The 21,934-nt window shown below is 46.7% G+C and overlaps 1 protein-coding gene across 2 annotated transcripts in view; it reads right to left on the reverse strand.

The window, feature by feature from the left end:
• Positions 1-645: 645 nt before the first annotated feature.
• Atg14 (autophagy related 14) overlaps positions 646-21,934 on the reverse strand; it is a 31,361-nt gene continuing 10,072 nt past the window's right edge. Inside the window, exons 2-10 of one of the 2 annotated variants that reach the window (NM_001107258.1) lie at positions 20,300-20,362; positions 18,956-18,998; positions 14,446-14,527; positions 10,380-10,617; positions 8,175-8,404; positions 6,524-6,641; positions 5,307-5,397; positions 5,145-5,230; positions 646-2,847 (exon numbers count right to left, since the gene is read on the reverse strand). In NM_001107258.1, coding sequence (NP_001100728.1) covers positions 2,541-2,847; positions 5,145-5,230; positions 5,307-5,397; positions 6,524-6,641; positions 8,175-8,404; positions 10,380-10,617; positions 14,446-14,527; positions 18,956-18,998; positions 20,300-20,362 — 1,258 coding nt within the window. In that variant the 3' untranslated portion in view covers positions 646-2,540. Of the gene's footprint in view, positions 2,848-5,144; positions 5,398-6,523; positions 6,642-8,174; positions 8,405-10,379; positions 10,618-14,445; positions 14,528-18,955; positions 18,999-20,299; positions 20,363-21,934 lie in introns of those variants that run through there. The other variant, XM_063274217.1, reaches the window with a different exon arrangement.

Genomic DNA, 21,934 nt, shown 5'->3' on the forward strand with positions numbered 1-21,934 from the left:
CCCCAGACAAATGTGACTGGACGAGAAGTCTGCCTTCCCTGTGTGCACCACACGCTCACTTGCTTCCCGCTGCTATGCAGGAAGACAGACGGGCGGGCACTCTGAAGCCCACATCCTCTCTGAAGAGCTCTCCATCCCAGGAAAAGCAATGGGTAGGCGTGAGTGTCCTTCAGTGTCCTGGCTACAGGCCCCAGGTTCTACCCCAGTTCTTGTCCCTCTCCAGCTCTAGCCAGCTCTCCATATTCCTTGGAAGCTGCTGGTGCCTGTCTGAGAGATTTTTGCAAAAAGGATTTTTGAAAGCTTGCAGACGCCTCAAGGCCTGAGAAATACCGCTGAAAAGAAAGCAGGCTCCTCATGTGCATCTCAGAGGCTCACTCCTTTCCAGATCAAGGACCACCTGCCCTTTAGAGAATGAAGCCCACAAGTGATAAGCAACTATTGTTTGCCAAAACTGAGTCATCACCATTAAAGCCAATAACCGGTCATTTGAAAACAATTTTCTTACCTAGCCAAAAAAAAAAAAATCTTTAAAATTTATTTTTGAACTGATATGACATACTCCAGGGTTAGCTTGTGCTCTTGCTACTCCATCGATGTAACAGCAGAAATAAACAGGGACTAGGAGAAGGGCGCACATAGCCAAGTACTGTTAAAGGCTTTATTGCAGTAATACAACAAAAGTTTAGAAAACATCTGTATGATCAACCTGACTTGCAAGTTTCGGTTGCAGCAAGACGGTTCTGATGTGACAGTTCTTTCCCAATGCACACCGAACCCTGCCTAATGCTGACCCCCATACCATGGTAAGTTACATTTCTTGGTTCTATGTAAGACCATGTAAAGCAGCCTGTGTGGTGCCTCTGAGTGTCTATTAGTATTACCTTGTTCCAATAAATCATTTTAAAATGAAAACCATGATCAACTTCTATGGCTTTTGGTTTAAAAAAAAAAAATACCAGCTTCACTTTTTTCCAGAAAGCTGTTTGTGTATGGTTCTGGCACCTACACAAAAGGTTCTAATGAGCAGCAAAGAGGATGGGAAATGAAACAGTGGCTGAAATGTGTAGTCGAGACTATTTACAACAGGGGGTCCAGTGCAAAATAACGAAATCCCAAGTAGGTGAGCAGCCTAGGTGGTCCGTGCTGGATCACTTAGTGTGAGGGAAAGTGACAAACGTGCCTCTAGTTGAAACTAAATAAAACAAAGTCCCTGTCCAGCCCGGTGCTCCTGCATCTGCAGTTAGAATTGCCGTCGGCCTGAGCTGGCGACCTCTGTGCTTCCTGCAGCTCCTCTGAGCTCGCGGTCTCTTGCAGAGGTTTGTTCCGGCACGCTCAGTCTCTCAGTCTACAAGCGGCAAACACAGGCCCAGCAGTTGCAGAGCTGAGCACAGAACAGGCTCCAGCCGTCCGTCTCCTCCACAGCCGGAGTATCTAGAGCTAGGGGACGTGGGGTCCTGGCGAGGATGGAGTCCTCTCTACAGCTCTACTACAGCAGAAGCTCCACAGTGCCTCAGTCTGCAGGCAAAGTACCACCCAGAGAGTGAGTCAGCAGGAGCTGGGAGGTACCACCACACCAGTCCCAACAGGAAGATACGGTGACAAGGCCTGGGGTTTTCTCACAGGAGTCTGTTACATAGAACTTCCTTTTGGAAGTTAAGAAAAATAAAAACTACTTACGATGAATTAAACATAATGCCTCTCTTGTTCTAGCTTTCTCTAAGATTGTCATTAGAACGGCCTCTTGGGAAACCCCTTGACAGCTGAGCACTTCCTGGGGCAGCCACTCGGCTGCCACACTCTGCGCTGTCTTCAGAGCCTTGGAGACCCCGCAGACAAGCAGGGAGATTTCCCTGGAAACACCTGCTACTAGTCAACCCCACCACCACCACCACCACCAAGGAAGAAACCAGACAGCAAGCAAGGGACCACTTAATCATCAAGAGGTCAACCAATGCTCAGGGAACATTCAGCTCATCCAGGGAATGACAAGGAAGAAGGTCCCGGGAGTGCAGGACAGAGAACTCCGAAGACTCATCTCCCTTCAGAATACAAGAGAAAACTGTTTAGACAGCCAATATCCCTGCAGATTCCCCCACTCGCAGATATGGGTCCACAGAAATAAACCTCGGTTTCTTTGGTGTGTAGTAGGAAATCAGGAATGTGACACACAATGACGACAGCAGTAAGCTTTCACCTCCTCCCTCCCCAGACAACCACCTCTCCCTGATGAGGCCAAAACTGCCACTGGCCTGCTGGCCGGTCTCTCAAGAGGATGACAGAAAAACAAACTCAGCCTTTGTCTTTCAGTCCTCATGACCAAGAAATTTCTGTGTGCTCTGACCAAAGCCTAGAACTCAGTGTCAGGAAGACTCGGCACCTAGGGACCAGCGTTCGGAGGACCTGGGGCCAGGAAGCCCCAGCTCAGGCCCTCCTCCTCCTGTCCTGACGATAGCTCCCAAGCTCTACCAACTACACAGACAAGGTCATGAGTGCAGTGGGGGATTCCCAGACACAAAATGAGCAGTTTTGGTCCCCACTCGTTAGCGGTGTCCAGTGTAAGCTTTGAACCAGGAGGTCACTGAGGCCGCAGCAGAGGAGATCATCCCACCAGCGCTGCTGCTGGCTATGGGAGGGGACGCCTGGGTGCTCTGGCTCTGGGAAACTTCCACCGGCTGGGAAGGGATGTCACAGAATCGTGGGCTTGGCAGGTTCTCCCAGTCTGTGCCCAGGTCAGTCTCCTCATCGCTCACACGCTCATCTCCACTCACATCTGATTCCCCAGCAACTCCAGGGTCCACAAATTCCATGGACTCCTCGAGGTCTGCTCGCACTTCAAAAGGTCCTGACCTGTGTGCAGACAGAGAGGCTGCATAAGACACTGCCATTCTCCCACCCCACAGTCCTTTGAGTTTGGCATCACATGATACAGGAGAGGAAAGGGACTCACCTTGCTGTAAGAGATTCACAGCATTTCCTTGTGTGTGTGTGTGTGTCTGTGTGTGTGTGTGTATGTGTGTATGTGTAGCAGAAGGGAGCAGGCATGCATGTGGAGGCCACAGGACAGCTTTCAGGAGTGACTCTCACCTACTCTTTTTTAGAACGTGTGTACACCAGGCAAGATGGGTGATTTTCCTGCCCGGGCCTCCCATTTCACTCCAGATGTGTGTCACCTCATTCACCTAGCTTTTTCCATGGGTTCTGGAAACCGACCTTGAGTCCCATGCTTGCAGAGAGAGCACCACAGCCCACTGAGCTGTCCCCTAGCCCCACGTCTTTATTAATGATTGAGCAACCTGACTCCCTTGTCTATCTTTTTCTAGGTTTCTTTTCCACTCCTCATTGAAAGACTGGCTACCTCTAGATTTTTATTTTCTCTCCACTGTAGATGTTGCAAGCCTTCTTACTGTTGTCTCTGTAAGGCACGAGTGAGGCCTTTCTCACTAGAGTGAGTCCCTGCACAGTAATGTGTGCCTTCTCTGTTTTACAGAGTTTTGAGGTTGGGGCTTGGTTAAAATCTCTTTCCCCACTCTATGAATATAAAATAGCCTTTTCTATTAGGTCCTCTGTGTGTCATTTTAAACAGGACCTTTACTATGTGGAAGTTGTCTTTATATACAGGATATAGTATGAGGACAACGTTTGCCTCCCTTGAATGTTGACCACGATCAGCTAACCCAGAAGCGCAGTCCTGTGGACACTTCTATAGCCTAATGTTCCTGCAGTGGGTCGAAGTCTGCGGACTATTCACATGCTAATGTGGGAAGGTCTGTAAGTATAGAGATACTGGGTGTGGTATTGAGATGAGAGCTCACTAAGTGGCCCCAGGCTGGCCCCTAAACACTGAGATTAAACAAGCCTTGGGTGCCTGTTTTTCTGTTTGTGTTACTGGGGCTGGAGTGCAAGAGCAAGCGTGTGGACGCCCAGGACAAGAGAGAGATCTCTCCTTCCACCATGCGCGGCAGGGAGGACTAAGGTCAGGGAGGACTAAGGTCCTCAGGCTGGTGGCAAGTTCTTTCACCCATTAAGTCATCTTGTCGACCCCCCCCCCAAAAAAACCCTCTTTTTTAAAAAAATTAACTTTATATACAGAGTTTGGGAAAGGGCTTTCGGAATCTGACACATCTGCTTCAGTTCTCACCGGTCTTGTCTGAACTGAGAGAACGATGACAGACTTTGGGCCTCAGCACCAAGAGGCCATTCTTGAACTATATGCCACAGAACACCTCGCTGGTTTCTTTCTACAGACGCTCCCCAATGTGGGAGCTGAAAATATGAGTCAAAAAATGCAAACAAACAAATAAATGTGAGTGTTGCACATGCTGGCTGCTGTTTGACCATCAGCCACACTCACTCCTCCCCTGAGGGCAGGATCCTATTCCGTGCTCAGACCAGCCTTAATTTGTGGTCCTCTTGCCTCAGCTCCCTGAGGGGCCAGATTATAGGCATTTGCCACCTCAGCCAGCTCAAAAACTCATTTACTACACCACATAACAAACACCAGCAGGAGTGTTGACAGCCTACAGTTTGCGGGGGAAAAAACACCCAAAGAATGTACACACCAGGTGCATCCCATTTTACACAAATGTGTACTGATGAGAGCAAGGACGCTGGGTCACTAGAGCAGGGCACCAAAGATGAGCCTCTCCCAGTCTGTGCTCTTTTGGGCTTAGTGACTAAGAAGTGACTGAGAGCAGGCCATGGAGCAGAGCCGTAGTCTGTTACTGATTTTTGTTTTTTAAGCTGATACATTTCAAGCCAGCTCATTGTATGACTCTACCAAATGGTGACCAAACTGACTGGAGATGAAGAGAAACCCCAGACACAGCCTATGCAAGCACAAAAGAGCATGCACAAGAGACGACACCACTTCCAGGGGCAGGTTAGAAAAGACACTGCGAGCTTCAAGAGAAGCACAAGGCACTCTATGACACGTCACATGCTAAATGTACCCCACTGCAACTTTCTGTCAGGAACGATGAAGGATCACAGAAGCCCACACATGACCAGCTGCTTCCTTCCACAACTTTTGTCCTTCCCACAGAATGGGGGACCTGGGGAACGCTGGATACTCTGCCAGTGAGCGAGGCCGACAAACAGCCCCACAGAAACAACGCTTGGCGAGAAGCCCAGCCCACGTCACTCACCTGCCCAGGTGCTCGGAGTGCGGGCTGACCAGATGCATCAAGTTCCTCAGTGTGTGCAGGGGTTGCAACTGATCTAAATTAACATGCTAGAAAGAGCAAGGCTCCATTAGTACTTTGAAATGCACGGCAATGAAAAGTGAGTTCAAAGCCCGGGGCTCGTACCTGAGAAGAACAAAGGTAAAGGATGTTTGCGTTCAGTTTCCTCACTGCGCGGGTCAGCCTCTGCTTGCTGAGGTTTTCTCCACAGAACTCACTGTAAGACAAGCATACAGCTTCTCAGATTGCTCTGAGGAAGGTCTCTGTTAAAATGTCCTCCTCAAGGAAATGTCTGAACTACAGTTCAGACCAACACAGCATTCTTCCTCCTCAGTAAACTGCCTGAAGCAGACCCTTCCCCGGTCCCCACACCTAGGTGACTGAGCGCCTGCCTCTGGAGCTGCTGCCACAGCAACAGGAAGTGCTATGGGAGTGATGCCTATGGGAGCATGAAGAGGGGACCAACCACCACCCACTCCTGTGGAATGACTCCAGGGGGCTCATGTGTGCTCCTCCCTCCCCCTACCCCTCCCAGGACTCAGTACCTCCTCTGCCTACAGTTTTCTTCCTTACTGCCCCGTCCATGGCCTGTTCCCTTCCTACTTCATGCCCTGGGCTGGGAATATAGCTCAGAGGAAGAGAATCTGCCCATCTGTGTTCAATCCCCAGTACACAAAAACAGAAGGGCACTGCACCTCCTGCTTTCAATGATCTCACAGGCCCCTGTCACAGCAAATGTGTAAATTATGGCTGTTCATTACTTGAGCACACACCTATAAGCCCAGCAACCAGATACTGAGGCAGGAGGCTAAGACCCTGCTTTAATATAAAACAAAAACCAAAAACCAAAAACAAAAAAACAAAAAACAAAAAAAACCCAACCAAACAAACAAAAAAAACCCAAAAAACAAAAAGCAAAATACTTCAGTATAGGCTGCTACAATCCAGTGATAAGACATTTACTTGTGCTAGAAATGCAAGGGTGACTAGAGGGTGGGCTCTTAGTGTGAACTGGGCAGGCTGTGTCTTTAAACACTTAACCACTAGGTTTTCATAAGAACAAAACCACCCCGCTCCAAACCCCACTGGGACAATTCACTCAGCTCCAATGCAAGGAGACCTGCAGCACCCTCCTCATACAGACTGAACCCCTCCTTCAGTTAGTTATTTCCCCGAGAATCACACGACCCCTTTTGGGACTGAACGAGACAGGGTCACCCTCAGAACTAGCCTTATATCTTAGTCAAACGCTCCTGGGCTTACACTGGCTTTTCTCTCAGCTAGCGAGAGGGCACTCCAGAGGGATGGTCAATGGTGCCAGCATTGCCCCCACAGTGACTTACCTGTTGCACAGCTTTTTGGGAAGGTTGATGTCAAGGATGTGAGACACAATGTTGACCAGCTGCGTGGCATAGCCGAGCGCGGCGCTGATGGTGTAGGCAGGGTTGTTATGCTCCATGTCTGTGTGCACACAGAAGGGTGGGGGGTGGGGGGGGTTTCCATTGTAGGAAACAATTACATCACTGATAACTAGGATTCACTCTCACTCCATGATCAGACACAAACAGTCCAAAACAGGCCAAGCATAACTAATGGCCTAGACTGGCTAGACCTGCCAATGTATCATCTCAGTAATTAACGACCAACTTAGCCCATGTAGCGGCTCATGCCTGTTATCATCAACACTGGGAGGCCACGGAAGAAGGCAGCCTGAGCTACGTGACCGTTTCAAAAGATGGAGGGTTGTAACATCCACTGTACCTTTGCCTACCCCCAATCTGCGGGCTGTTCTCTTAGCATCGACTCCAGAGTGCGATCCAATGGACGCTTCTTTTCAACCTGGGATGGTTGGATTTCAAACCAAGTGAACACAGCCAAGTCTCGGAGGGAAAGGCTCAATCTATCATGGTGGCCTAGAGCAGCTAGCCTGAGAGTCTGTCTGGGTTTGTCTTGACTATGTTAACTGACCTGGGAACAGCTAGCCCACTCGGAGTGTCCTGTGGACTGTGTCTAAGTACAGAATGTGAGCTGAATCCTCGCCTTCACGTTTTCCCAATGATGAAATGCAATCTGTAAGTGCAAGCTAATGCAAACCCTTTCTCCACAAAGCTTTGTATTTTATAACAGAAATGAAGCCAGGTGACAAGCCAACTCTCCAGGGAAAGACAGAAGGCTACCTCCCACCTTTCTCAGGCAGCCTACCATCATCAGCACCCAGCACTGTCCACGGTACAAAGCGCCCCTCACTGACTGTGCTCATGTGCTAATGGTCACTCTGTGCTGGCAGCATGAGAAATATATGCTGAGTGACTAAACGAGCCATCCCTTCTCCACAGAAGACAAACTGTGGGGTATTTCAGCTTCCACCTCATACTCCAACAGGGTGAAATCAAAGCCAAAAGGCAAGATACATCTACAAACATGAGTTTCCCTCCCTTCTTTCCCATAAGAGATAGATACGGCTTGGCTATGTAGCTCAGGCTGGCCTTGAACTCTGGACAATCCTCATGACTCCGAATGCTGGGATAATCAACACGTGTAACCAGAATTTTTTCTGCCTTTCTCTAGAAATTAATACTAATCCAGAAGTGAGTAGCCATCAATCATCGAGTGCTGAATATAAAATGTGACATATCCATACAATGGAATAGTATTTAACCGTAAAAAGCAATGGCGTACTAACATATGCTGTGATAGGAACTTTGTAAAAGAAGGCTAAATCGAAAACTGCAACACTGCACGACTTCACTATCGCTAGAAAGCACACTGCCTCCCTAGAGCTGGGGAAGAGGAAGAGGGACAGTGTGACACCTTCGGAGGACAGGGTTTTCCTCTGGAATCAGGAAAAGGTTTCATATGGGCAGAGCTCGTGCTTAACGGACGTTGTGCACACCAAATCCAAGTGTTCATCCCAGCAGTGTTCACTCAGGCATGTAAAGTTTACCACAGATTATGTACCCAAATACATTTGCAATGACTTGTTCTGCTTCTCACCAGGTCCTTGGGTTGTTTTCTTCTCTTCTACCCAGTTATAGTAAGCAGAGTAGTCCCCATTGTTCGGCAGGCTGATCCAAGGGCCCGTGATGCTAATGCTGGTGTCGCCGTTGTGGTCGTCACAGACCCATCTTCCGGAGAGGTATGTCGTCCTCCGGGCCTCAGCAAGTTTGCTCACCATGCTGGAGGTCATGGCACTGTCAGTCTCTGAGGACACGTCTGCAGGGTCCCTGCAAACGAACAGCAAAGACTATTCCGCAACCACAGCACACATCTAATCCATGCTAAGAAAAAATTACAAGCTACGACAGAAGGTGAGGTCTTCGTGTCCTGTCCAGCCACACACATGTGCAGTCTGAGAAAGACAGCAAGAACGAAGCCATGTGAACAGTAGAGTACTCAATGTAAATAAAGACTGTATCAGCACATCATACATGGTACAGCATTGTGGGACCACGTGGCCTACTGCTCACCACAAGTCATTATTTGCTGCACTGGCATATGTTTTCTCGGTAACAAAAATTTCAACCTTATAAAAAGACGCAAGAGTTTTAAAGTTTCACCCAAATTGCCAACTTAGGAACATGCAGTGATGAAGACTGGAAGGCCTGGATCCAATCCTCATACTGAAACCCAAAGCAAAACAAAGCCCAGTGAGTAGAAGAATTAGTCTGTAAGTTAGGGGTTCATGTGTCCCAGACTGGCCTTGAATTTGCTCTGCCACAGAGGCTGATCTTGAATTCCTGGTCCTCCTGCCTCAGCATCCTTAGAGCTAAGGTGCCATCACGCCCAGCTACCACAGTACAGAAATCAAGTCACTTACACTACAGTCCTACTCACTTACCCACAAACCCTGTAGCCACAAAAGCACTGTTAAGACCATCTTTTGTGTACAGGATGCAAACCCAGAGCCACACACTATGCTTGGGCACTTCAGGATGTAAAGTTAGCACAAGACCTCTGCACTAGCTTCTCCTCCCTCACACGCCTGACCTGTGTCTCCATGCCAACTGCTGGTAATTTAACTTTTCTCCACTGATCTGAAATACTCACCAACTTTGTATCTGGACTTTCTAACGGCACTGACAGATTGAACCCAGGCCACTTGCTTACAGCCCAAGGGCTCTACCACTGAGCTATATCCTGGCCACTTTGCACTTTTTATTTTGAAACAGGTTCTCCTTAAGTTGTCCAGGCTAGGCTTAACTTGCAGTCTACCTGTGTAAACCTCCCAAGTTCTGGAATCATAGGTCTATGCCACCAGGAGCAGCTTTAGCACACAGGAGCAGTGTTAACACACACAAAGTACTTGGTAAAGTCAGGGAGGGAATGGGCTTTCAAGTTTGAAGCAAAACTCAGACCTGGTAAGTTTTTAGGGAGCTGAATCTGGCAACACACCAAAGCTGAGACTGGGTGGGGGATAGGGATGGGGCACAAGAAAGAATGGTTACTCGTCACCTACTGTCACCAGGAGACACAGGGCCCTCAGGGCCTGTGGGGTTAGAGAGAATGTGAGCCTCTGCTTGTGGTTTCCACACCCACCAGTCAGCATCTACATCTACAAATCACTGAGAGATGGAGAGGGGACCGGACTGTGCAGTGCCACCTTGTCTGGTTGGTAGTGCTGGAGACTAAACCTATGAGGGGCTCATGCTAGGCAGGAGCTGAGCTACAGCTAGCCCTTTTTTACGATTGAAATAGGATCTCAATAAGTTGCCCAGGCTAGCCTTCAACTTGCAATCCTCCAGCCTCATCTTTCAAGAGACTAGGATTACAGGTTTGAGCCACTAGGCCCAAATGAACTTTTTCAAAAGCATCCAGATGACTGATAAATTCTAGGGAGTGGGGAGAACCATTGTCCTCTCTACCCAGTCTCCTGAGAGCCCCTCTGCACTAGAGTCTCAGCGCTGTCTCCTCACTCGGCCTCCAGTTAACAGAAAAGGAATCAGGTTTGTGGGTTCAATAGTGTGTCTAACACATGCACAACTAGAAATGCCCTGGCTGGCACGACTACACAGATGACAGAGCACAGGCCGCCCCACTCCTTGTCCTGGCTGCCTCCCCAGCCTTTATTTACTGTTAGCTGACAAGTCCCACTATCAGGAAAACCAGCTGACCCTCAAGCGAGGGGCAATAAACTAAGTGCTGACATACTGAAAACACAAGGCTCGGCACCTGCCCCACACCAAAGCCTTCTTACTGTACCTCCCAGAAGTCTTCACTTCATCCATTGGGAAGATGACAGAGGTGAGCTCTAGGATGTGTAACCTCCGCAAACACGCCAACCGATCGTAGTGTTCCCTCAGGTCACTGGTTTTCTTCTCCACCAGGTCCCCAAGCTTGCGGTTGTGCCGCTGAATCTTCTCCTTTTTCTCTTGGTGTCGCTGCGCTCGGCTGTAAAGCTTCTGGTTCTTTTCCTTGTTCTTGAGGAGGCCTTCAGAATCTACACAGCAAACCACAGGACTGAGCAGCTGTGCACTGCAGGCTCACAGGGCTTCCCTCCTCGATCACTGCTGTGCCCTCAGAGAGGCTTGACTAGGGCCCTCCTAGGGAGAGCCCCTGGGTCATGGAGTCTAAGGCTTGCTAGGATCACTGTACTCAAGTTAAGCCTCATTTGAGTCACAAAAACAAACTGTGCACTCTAAGACAGACCCCTAGGAACCATTTCTCTGGACCCGTGCATCACCCCAGCGGTCACTTTACTTTGGTGCCATTAGCTGCTCTACAGCTGACTTAGGCTTTTCTCTCCATGCCTACTGTTGCTTCTGATTGTATCTCATTAAGTGCCACCCACTCTAGGTGGCTCAACTCCACCCTACCCACCACTCCTTCCTCCAACCCCTCCATGAGAGAGAGAGAGAGAGAGAGAGAGAGAGAGAGAGAGAGAACGAACATATGAACCTCTTGCCTCAACCCGCTGATGGGATTACAGGTGTGTGTCACCATGCATGGCTCTTGCACAATCTATAAACTACAGATAATGCCTGGCCGTTCTCAAACACAAATTTCTGAACCTGCAAACAGGCAGAGCCACAAAGCCCTTTACCCTGGCTATGTTCAGTGCCTCCACACTGAGATCTTCTCAGATGGACCCACTTAATGTGAGGGACAGGATGAATGAATGCTGAAGTAGCTTCTGTCCTGCAAACACCCATCCCCACACTGCTGTCCATCTGGGACTGTGCCAGATTTGCTCCTATTTCCCCAATCCAGATTTTTCCTATTAGAAAGGCTCTGCCCATAAATGCTTCCCAGCCCTGCCTCTCATAACCCGGACTCTGGCTTCTGCAGACCCTTTGTTCTTCACCCCAGAGCCAAGGAAGCCTTGCCACCTTCTAAGCAGGTTGTCACAGGCCCCTCCTAATCACCTGGACACAAGTCGCTGTCTCTGAAGGCCTAAGCTTGCAGTTAGCACTGGCATGAGCTTTCTGAGTTTCCATCTCCTCTCAGAAACAGCCTTTCCCAAGCCTGTTCTGTAGATGTCCGGGTAAAACCATTCCAGGTTTGGTCCCATACGAGTTTACTTTTACTTAGTTTAAAAACTCTGTCATGCCCATGATATTTACTGACAAGATTCAGGAATCTGTCTGAGGTCCTGAACCAGACAGGACAGTTTAAAATCCAGTACTGGTGACAGGGCACGCAGTCAACCATCTGCAGCCCATGCTGATTTTGGAACTCAAGGTTCCCTCACCCCCTGTTGGTGTCTCTCCTAAACATCAGAGAGCTTGATGCTATTTCTGTTCTACTCTGCAGCCAGACAAACCCCACCCTTCAAATGCACACAACTAACTTTCCTACCCATGCCCCTCGATGCACCTGCATCACAGTGCCCGGTGAAAGCCCAAGTCAGGCTCTAGGGTGTCTGTGTGCGCGCTTCACTGTACTACACAGGTGTCTCAACAACACAGCTTCCAGCAAAGATGACTCGAGCACCTCTCCATCATCTGTGAGCTGAGTTCATGAACCACTTCTAACTTTGTGAACTCCTTCAACCCAGCTTGCCAGACAGTGAGAAGGTTCTAGAGGGCACCTTCTATCCAGTGCCAGTTTTCAACTCTGGCAGTCATCCAAGCTATCCACAGCAGCCCAAAGTGAGGTCCTGGATCTGTGTTGACAGCAGTCGGGAAGTCTACAATGGTATTATGCACCGCCTTTTTTCAGCAGAGCAGTATTAGATGCTGCTCTAAGCCTAGAGCAGACTCTGCGTTTCTCTGCCTGGATTCCCAGACGGTCACGAGGTCACTCATAATGTGCTACAGGGTACACTGCTTGTAACCATCTTTTTGTTTTAAAGTTTAGGAACCTCATAGAATGAACTGACTAAAGGTTTATGCATGTACACGTCCAGCATACTGTGCACCTTCAAAAGGACAGGACACCTGCCTGAGTATCACTGAGGATGTTGGGGAAGCAGAAAGCCAATGTTAAACAACAACTTCTCCTGCTGTTGAACTCAAGCCCTGAAAAGCACAAGCAAACATCGTCTGGGGTCCCTTCACCCTGCAGATCCGCATGCATACACCATGCTGCCCTGATGCCCCAGGTGACCAACCCATCCAACTTCATGCACACTTGAGAGTAAGCACCTTGAGTGGAAGGAGCTCCGATACCGTCAAAAGCCACTACAAAGTCACTGCTTCTAAACCACGAAGGGATTCTTGAGACAATGCCCGCTCCTCTAAACTTAGAGACTAAGGGTGGTTTGAATGAGACTGGCCCCAGAGACTGGAGAGTTTGTATGATCTCCGGCTGGTAGAGGTTTAGGGAGGACTAGGAGGTGTGGTTCAGGGATAGCTTTAAGGCTTAAACTTCCTGCTGTTCCCACTGTACTCTGCTTCCAGCTGAGGACTTGAAAAGTGAGCTCCGAGCTGTTCCTGCTACCAAGCCTTTGCTCCACCCTCATGACCACTAACCTTTGGGTCAGAAGTAGTTAAATGTTTTCTTTCATAAGCTGTCTTGAAGTGCTGTTTTACCACAGCCACAAAAGAAGACACTAATCTTGAAAAATAAATGTCTAAGGATGTAAGGTTTCATAGAGGACATAAAATTTGATTACCACCTATGATAGTATCTAAAGCATTTATCTGAAATGGGAAACCAGTACAGGTTTTATGAATTCACCAGAGGGAAAAGGCATGGTTTCACATGCCTGCATGCACACTGAATATCACAAGTCAGTGCCAAGTCAGACGCTGCAAATGTGCCCCAGGGTTCGGTTTTTCTGGTGTTGGTGAGCAAGCCAAGAGCTGAGGGCGTGCACAGCACTAAAGTGAACCATGTTCCCAGTCCCTCCCTTTTATTAGACAGAGATGTAAATAAATTACTGATGACCTCTGTAAAATAAATCCCTATGGAAATGTCTCAGAGAAAGGAAAGCTGGCAGAGCTCAGCTTCCCTGGTAAATTAATCTGGAATATGGGGCAGTACTCGGTGGCAAAGGAGAGAAGAGGATTGTGAATTTTTGGCCAACTTGGGCTACAGAGCAAAATCCTTTCTTGATAAATACATAAATCTGATGGACGAACTGCTCTAAAACCAGTGGGTTTTTTTTTTTCCCTCTTTCATCTGAAGACTGGATCTCACCATGTGGCCCTGGCTGGCCTGTCAGACTGCTGTAATTAATTAAAGATGTGTCCCCTACACCTAGCCTTACAGTTTTAATTCCACACTGAAACACAAATTCATCTTTAGATGGGCCCCAACAGCATATCTCAATACACACAGGCACACACACATGCACACACACATGCATGCACGCGCACACACACACACACACACAAACATACAAACATTCCAAGACTCAAATCCAAAACACTCCCGACTTCTGATAGGCATTTCAAATTAGGGATTTGATATCTGCAACCCACAGTCAAGTTTCCAAAGTCACTAATAGCCTCTGATGGTCAACAAGCCACCATGACAGATCAGGCACCACAGGAGATAAACCTCTGGGTGTGTTTGTCAGGGAGTCTCTAGATTAGGTTAACTGAAGTGTGGCTCCCAAACTGAACAAAACCAGAAAACAAGCTATGGATGCCACTCATCTCCCTCCTGACTGGCTGCAGTGTGACCAGCTGCCTCAGCTCCTGCTGCCTCAGCACCCTGCCCTGGTTGGCCATAATACCCTTCAGCTGTGAGCCAAGTAAACCCTTCTTCCATTGAATGTGGTGCTTGTGCCAAGCGTGTACTCACAGCTGAGAAAGCTAATCAAACCCCACACCTCTCTCACCACCCACACCACGCCACTCGCAGGGAAGGGATTACTTACTTTTCTTCATTTCCTCATTTCCTTTACATATCGTTTGCTTCAGCTGTTCAATCCTCATCTTGCAGGACATTATTTTCCATCGCTTAAAAATACACAGCAGATGTCACAAATGTTAGTCTCATGGGCTTAGCTACCTGATTTCCCAGTTCACCTTAGGAGACAGTGAGGAAAAAGCTACTGTAATTCCATTTGTTACGACTGTTTCTACCTAGGGTAGATCACAAAAGGGAGAGTATTTTCTGGTTCCATACAGCAGCTGCTGGGAAATCAATGAGAAAGAAACTTATGTAGTTCTTTCCCATGGGTTAGAACACAGAGGAAAATGCTTCTAACTTCCCTTACCCAGTAAATAGCTATCTACCAACCTAGCATGTGGTGATGTACAACAGAATCCTAGCATTTGGGGAGGTAGGCACACAGTTCAGGACTTCAAGGCCACCCTAAGCTACATAAGATCCTGCTGTATAAACAATTATAATACTGTCATCTTCCAATGTCATGGGGTCAACAACACACATGACTAGTGGCTACTACAAGGACAGAGCAGAGTGTTTGTATCACCAAAACACCAACCTAGTTCTACATTCAGATAACTCAGAAAATTACATGAAACATGAAACTGTACCTTTACATTTCTAGGAATGGTACAGCCAGGCACAGCCTCCCCTAGTGAATAAAGCACCAAAATTTATAGGGCACATGAGGTGTTTGGAATGAGAGTGGCCCTCAAGCTCAGACTGGATGGACACTTGGTGGTAGATGGTTTGGGAGGGATGAGGTGATGTGGCCTTGCTGAAGGAGATGTTATCATCGAGGGCAGGCTCTGAGGTTTAGTACCCTCTTTCTCTCCGCCTGTGGTCATGAATAAGGATGAGCTCTCCTCGTTCCCTCACTTCCCATAATGGACTCTTAATGCTCTGAAACATTAAGTGCTCTCTCTTACAAGTTGCCTTGGTTGTGGTGTTTTGTTGTAACAATAAAAAAGTAACTAAGGGGTTGGGGATTTAGCTCAGTGGTAGAGCGCTTGCCTAGGAAGCGCAAGGCCCTGGGTTCAGTCCCCAGCTCCAAAAAAAAAAAAAAAAAAAAAAAAAAAAAAAGTAACTAAGACAACTCGTTAGTTAATGCACAATTATTTTATATTGTCTCCCCTCCCTAATTGTAGGTAATTAAAAGTCTAAAACAAAGTATTTACAGTGCTAACATTTACATAAGCAGTCCCATCACACAAGACATGGACCAGATGGCAGGGGTTTTACTGTTTATTTTTATTTGTCTACAAATATTGTTGTGGAGGTGGGGCATGCAGTACTCAGAGGTCAAAGGACAACGCTGGCATTGCTTCTCTCCTTCCACTGTTGTGTGGATGTCCGTGGGGGTGGAGGGGTAGGGCTCATGATGCTGATGCATTCTTTACCTGCTGAGCCACCCTGCCCACTTCCCTGGTCTTGACATGTTCCCATAATCCTCAATCAGCCGGCCTGACAGGAGGACAGGACGGCCTTCTAAAGACACAGTCTCAGTGCCAACTTAGGTGGCAGCAGCATGGAGGCGGGGCAGGGTCTTCAGAAGGCAGCATAATGCTCTGAATCAGCATCTCATATATGGTACAATTTCTCCCATAGCCAGGATCACGGGTCCAGTAATCGAGGGATGCAGAAGGGAATGGCTCCACTCTCAGCCCTGGTGACCCACTAGGAAAGTTTTTGCTTTCTGTTCCCATGACCTTAAGTTCTGCTGGCTCAGAAGTTTTGGTTGTAGAACAGAGAGCACTCCTGCCAGGAGACACCACAAACAATCCCTTGATCTGCAAGCTCAGACTCCCAATTACCACTTCTGGCTTCCGGTTCCCTCAAGCCAATAGGCTAAGAGAAAGGACACAGTGTTAGCAGGGTGACTGATCCAGATTCCCAAGGGGAAACTGGTTTGCTTCTCTTCAACATAAAGATTCTGTCTGGAATGCACAAGATCCTTTTGGTCTTATCTTGGTGCTATCACGAGCTGAGAAACTACAACAATCCAATCCAGGTAAGATAACAAGAGGGACAGACCCTTCGGGTGTGAAAATGTGGGTCAAGGGTTGGGGATTTAGCTCAGTGGTAGAGCGCTTGAAGGCCCTGGGTTTGGTCCCCAGCTCCGAAAAAAAAAAGAGAAAAAAAAAAAAAAAAAAAAAAAGAGAGAGAGAGAAAATGTGGGTCACTTCTCCAGGAAAAGAACCGAGAGCTGCTGAGGTGCTTGCTGAAGGAGGACGAAATGCAGACCGGGCAGGAGAGGACGGTAATAGTAAATCCCAGCTAAGGCCGCTTGATTAGTTGCAATCATGTGGGCTCTAACTGACCGAGGTATTCCTGTCATATTTTATTAATGTGCCTGTACAGATTTTGTCTTCTTTTATTAAGTAATGTAATATCAATTCAGATAATGTCAATGGTTATCTTATCTAAGTTATGAAATATTAAAAGAATGTCCCTCAAGGGAATTGCTACCTGGCCTAAAATATACAATGTGTCTGCAATTGTGTGTGGTATATTTCTACCATGTTAAGTATAATTATAACCTAGTTCTTGTTTTCATTTGAAATTAGGTGTGACATAAGAAAATATGATTGTATGTCAAGCTGACAAGGGGTGGTGGACTTGTGATGTCTATTCTTGGCTGTCACCTTGACTCCATTTGGAATTAACTAAAACCCAAGCACTTGGGCATATGTGTGAGGGACATTGTCATGCATTCTGTATGAAAGACATGCCTGTTCATCCTTATTGTCACTGCCAAGGTTGTCTACCCTACTGCTAAGCTATTCCTTCACTGTCATTAGAGCCTACTTCTTTAGGATTCTGACACATACCACGGGCCAGCTGAGGCACCCAGTCTCATGGACTGAACACCTACTGGATTCCTGGACTTTGCTGACAGCCGCCGTTAGACTGGCTGGACCACAGTTGGTCCAGCTAACATGCTAACACGTCCCCTTTCTACATAGATACAGATTCGCTGTCAGTTCTGCTCCTTTACAGACCCCTTACTACACCTGCTCCTGTTTCTCTTGTGAGGACTGTGCTACTCTACAGCCCAGCCTGACCTTAACACTCATGATCCTCCTGCTTAAGCCTCTCCACTGTGCATCACTCAGGCTGAGGGTTCTACAGAAAACCGAGAATGTTTCTCACTGAACATCTTACTTATAATATTCACAGCATGAGTCATTTCTATTCTTTAACTGTCATAAAAGCCACACACTGCAGACAAAAACCTGACCATTGTATTGAGTCCCTCCACCTTGTCAGGGATAAGCTCGCTCAGATTCTCGTGCATGCTCGGCACGCTCCACCACCACAACCACCAGGCTATACTTCAGGGCTATCGCCTGGCGGCCATGTATTATTTAGAGTATATTTAAAATACATACAAAGGGAATGACAGTGTCTTACCTTTTTTCCATTGAAAATTATATCGCAGACATAGTTCCTTTGGGTAATATATGCTAACTACATTTTTAGACCATTAAAAATTGATTTGCCGGGCTGGAGAGATGGCTCAGCGGTTAAGAGCACCTGTCTACTCTTCCAGAGGTCCTGAGTTCAATTCCCAGCAACCACATGGTGGCTCACAGCCATCTGTAAAGAGATCCGATGCCCTCTTCTGGTGTGTCTGAAGACAGCTATAGTGTACTTATATATAATAAATGAATAAATCTTTTTAAAAAAATTGATTTGCCACGTTAACTGGACATAGTTATAAGATTCTCTGCGACACAGGCAGCTAGCCCCACAGGCCAGGGGTTCTTAACTCCTGACTAGAATGTTCCTTCACTAGCTCTGGTTTGCTGCCCCTCATATCTGTGTCCTACATTTCTCAGGAGGAACTTGCTGAACACCGAGTGCTGTGTCAGCAGCACAGACTACTCCACTCAAGTGTCTCTGATGCTGCGATGCTACAAACAGGGGAAAGAGGTCCGAAGGCCCTAATTCACACACTGGTGTTCACTCACCAGCTTAGCGGTTAATTCTGTTCAATATGCAAAGCTTTTAAATTATTTTCTATGCCAAAATGCTTTTGTTTGTGGCTTCTAAAGGTCCTAACAATCCCAAATTACATAAATCCACTGCTAAATTCTTTTTCTTTTTTTTTTTTTTAAGCTGCAATCTCATGTCCAGCCCCGGCTGGCTCCAAGTCCCCTCTTATCACTCCCCTCCCCAAGAACCGGGATTCCAGGCACACAGATCCATGCTGAATCTTCAGTATTTTACATTCAATCATGTGTTGATTACCAGTAGTTTTACAAAACGGGTGCTCTACTGGTTCTGTAGTACTGTGCCGAGAGCATTACCTAACTGCCCATTCCACCTGATACACCTCCATGTACAGTTTACATACTACAAACAAATCAAACACCAGGCTGCCAAATGTGGTGAAAAGTAAACTCAAGAATTATTTCTTTAAGCTCTACCAACTTAAAAACATGCACCCTCATGTATGAAGAATATTAGCTTAAATTCTTCTTGGAACTTACCAACTGATCTGTTAGCCGTTTTCCTTCCATGGCCTTTAGTACTCTGTATGGGAAAGAGACAGATGGAAACCCTTACTGACAGTCTTATAAAGCTCAAAAGATAGAAATCTATTTTTAAAAAATGATGGATTATGTTCATGGGTGTTCTGTCTGCATGAGTATGTCTGCGCCATGGGTGTACCTGACCTGAGGAAATACCAGATAAGGGCATCAGGTCACTCTCCTGGAGCTGGAGAGGCAGACTGTTGTTGACTGTTGTTGCTGGGAATCAAGCCCAGTGCCTCTGAAGGGCAGCTGGTGCTCTTCAAGGCTGAACCATCTCTCCAAGCCTTGCTGCTTCTTTTGTTTTCAATAGTGGTTCTTGCTCTGTGTGCCCAGGTTAGCCTTAAACTCAGCCTTCTGATTACAGATGCATACTGCCGCCCCTGGCTAAGATCAGCTTTAGTAAGAGTCAAAGGTCACCAGGTGCCACAGGACAGCTACCAGGTCAGTTTAGGGCAGAAGGTTCTACAGAAATTCTCGAACTTAGAGGTTTAAGGTAAGAATGTCATAAGGGGGCTGGAGAGATGGCTCAGTGGTTAAGAACACTGACTGCTCTTCCAGAGGTCCTGAGTTCAAATCCCAGCAACCACATGGTGGCTCACAACCATCTGTAATGGAATCTCATGTCCTCTTCTGGTGTCTGAAGACAGCCACAGTGTACTACTCATATACATAAAATAAATATTTAAAAAAAAAAAAAAAGAATGTCATGGCTAACAACTCAGTCTTGGGCCTCACCCTAGACTTACTATATCAGAATGTCTGAAGCTAGGAGTCCAAGATCTGCATCTTAAAAACATTCTATCAGCTACTGAGGTGTGATATAGCCAGCTGGACTTTACTGCTCTAGACTGACGACCAAAAGACACACTGCCCTTTACCAAGTCCCAGAGAAGATGAACTCGAGCTGTGAGGCCTATGGGAATGACCTGTGAACCCTCACTTTGGTCTCATAAAGCCTACCCTTGCAGGGCCACCAGCCAGCAGTGAGTGAGCACGACAAGGAGATGACTCACCTTCCAAACAAAGTGGGATTATCTCGGAGAAGAATCCAGGTCCTCTTAGGCCAAGATTTTCCACAAATTTTATCTTCTCTCCTGCTTTCTTTTTCTCAGACACATGTAATTTCTTCCCCCACACTCTAAGTCTGATACTCCACACACTGACCTATCAGGGTTCCCTTCCCAAAACTTTAATAGTCTGCCAAATGAGGTGGCAAGTCACAAATTGGCACACAGAAGCAACAGATTAAAAAACAAGTGGCAAGAGACAACCTCTACAAATTAAAGAATAAAAACTTACTCTTTTTGAAATTCTTCTTGTTTGTTCTTCAGTTGACTAAGCCTTTCCTTCTTGTCAATAAACCTGTTTTTAAAAAAAAAATCTTGGTTTATTTGCATGTCTCCCCCCCCCCCCAGTTTAATGAGATTCCACCAATTCCTGAGCTGACCACTTCTGCAAATTCCTATGGAAAGGCTTATATCCTGAAAGCAAACACTTTTTAAATAGTGACGCCTCTAGCCAAAGTTAGAACTGTCAACTTTAAAGCTCTTGTCTCACTTTAAAGTGTTTAAAGATCCTGTCCTGTACCTAAATGCCTGCTGTTTTCCAAAACACACACATCAGAATGCTAACATGAACTGTTGTTGTTTTTGAGACATTCTACATACCTGGCTATGCTAGAATTCCCTATGCTGACCAGGTTTGGACTTGAATTCTTAAGAGAGCTGCCTGTCTCTACCCCCCAAATCATGCTCCCAAGGAACACATGACTATGCACAGCACCATTAATGTGAACGAGATACAAGGTAGTTAGGCTTTCATTATGAGAAGGATATTAATCGCTAAACTCAATTTAATCCTGCTTTCCTCTACAAAATGAGTTCTTACACCTTCTGTTCTGTTTTTTCTTTTGGGAAAGGGTCTATCTATATAGTCCTCCTTTATTCTGGATCTTGCTATGTAGACCAGGCTGGCCTCAGACTTAGTGAGATCCACCTGCCTCTGCCTTCCCGGCACTCCACTGCCCGGCTGACTCCTTACGACTTGTAAAGTTGACTTATTTCCACCGGGAGCTCACGAGTTAGCGAAGGAAGGCGGACCACACCACTGCTATCTCTAGGCCTGTCAGTCTCTCACTGTCTGCTAGCTGTACTTCTGGATTCAGTTTTTAGGTTAAAGTAGAAATTTAGAATAACTTACGTCTATTAAGTTAACATTTATTTGACATATTAAATACTAAAAATCAGGGCTGGCTCGATGGTTGAGCACTTGTTCTTGCAGGACTCAGGGTTAATTCCAAGCACTCACATGATGACTCACAACCCTATGTGACTTGAGTGCCAGGTGATCCAAAGCCCTCTTCTAACCTACACTCTCACCACCACCCCCCACACACACCAGGAAAACACACACACACACACACACCAGGAAAACACACACACACAAAACCAGACACACACACACACACACACACACACACACACACACACACACACCAGGAAAACACACACATACACACATACCAGGAAAACACACACACACACAGAACACACATCAGAAACATATATACATGCAGGCAAAATGCTCATATTCACAAAAATACATAAATCTAAAAACATTTTTAATTTAAAAATTTGATTTTTGATACATAAATGTATGGTGTAATGTTTACATCTGCTTAGGCATATCCATCTCCCATTTATCAAGTCTTTATGATACAGATAATCAAACTCTTTCATGACTTTTTAAAATCTAGCTTACACAATTATCTAGACTATTCTATTCTACCTCACATCAGGACTTGCAGCTCTCACCTAGAGAGAACTGATCAAACTTTTGCTACTCTCCCTCCTTCTTGGCCCGGTAACCATCAGACTCAGCTGAGACCAACTCTTGGATCACACATGCAAGTAATGCTGTAGGAGGCTCCCCTCT

The sequence above is a fragment of the Rattus norvegicus genome, chromosome 15, assembly GCF_036323735.1.
Source record: "Rattus norvegicus strain BN/NHsdMcwi chromosome 15, GRCr8, whole genome shotgun sequence".
NCBI classification, from domain to species: Eukaryota; Metazoa; Chordata; class Mammalia; order Rodentia; family Muridae; genus Rattus; species Rattus norvegicus.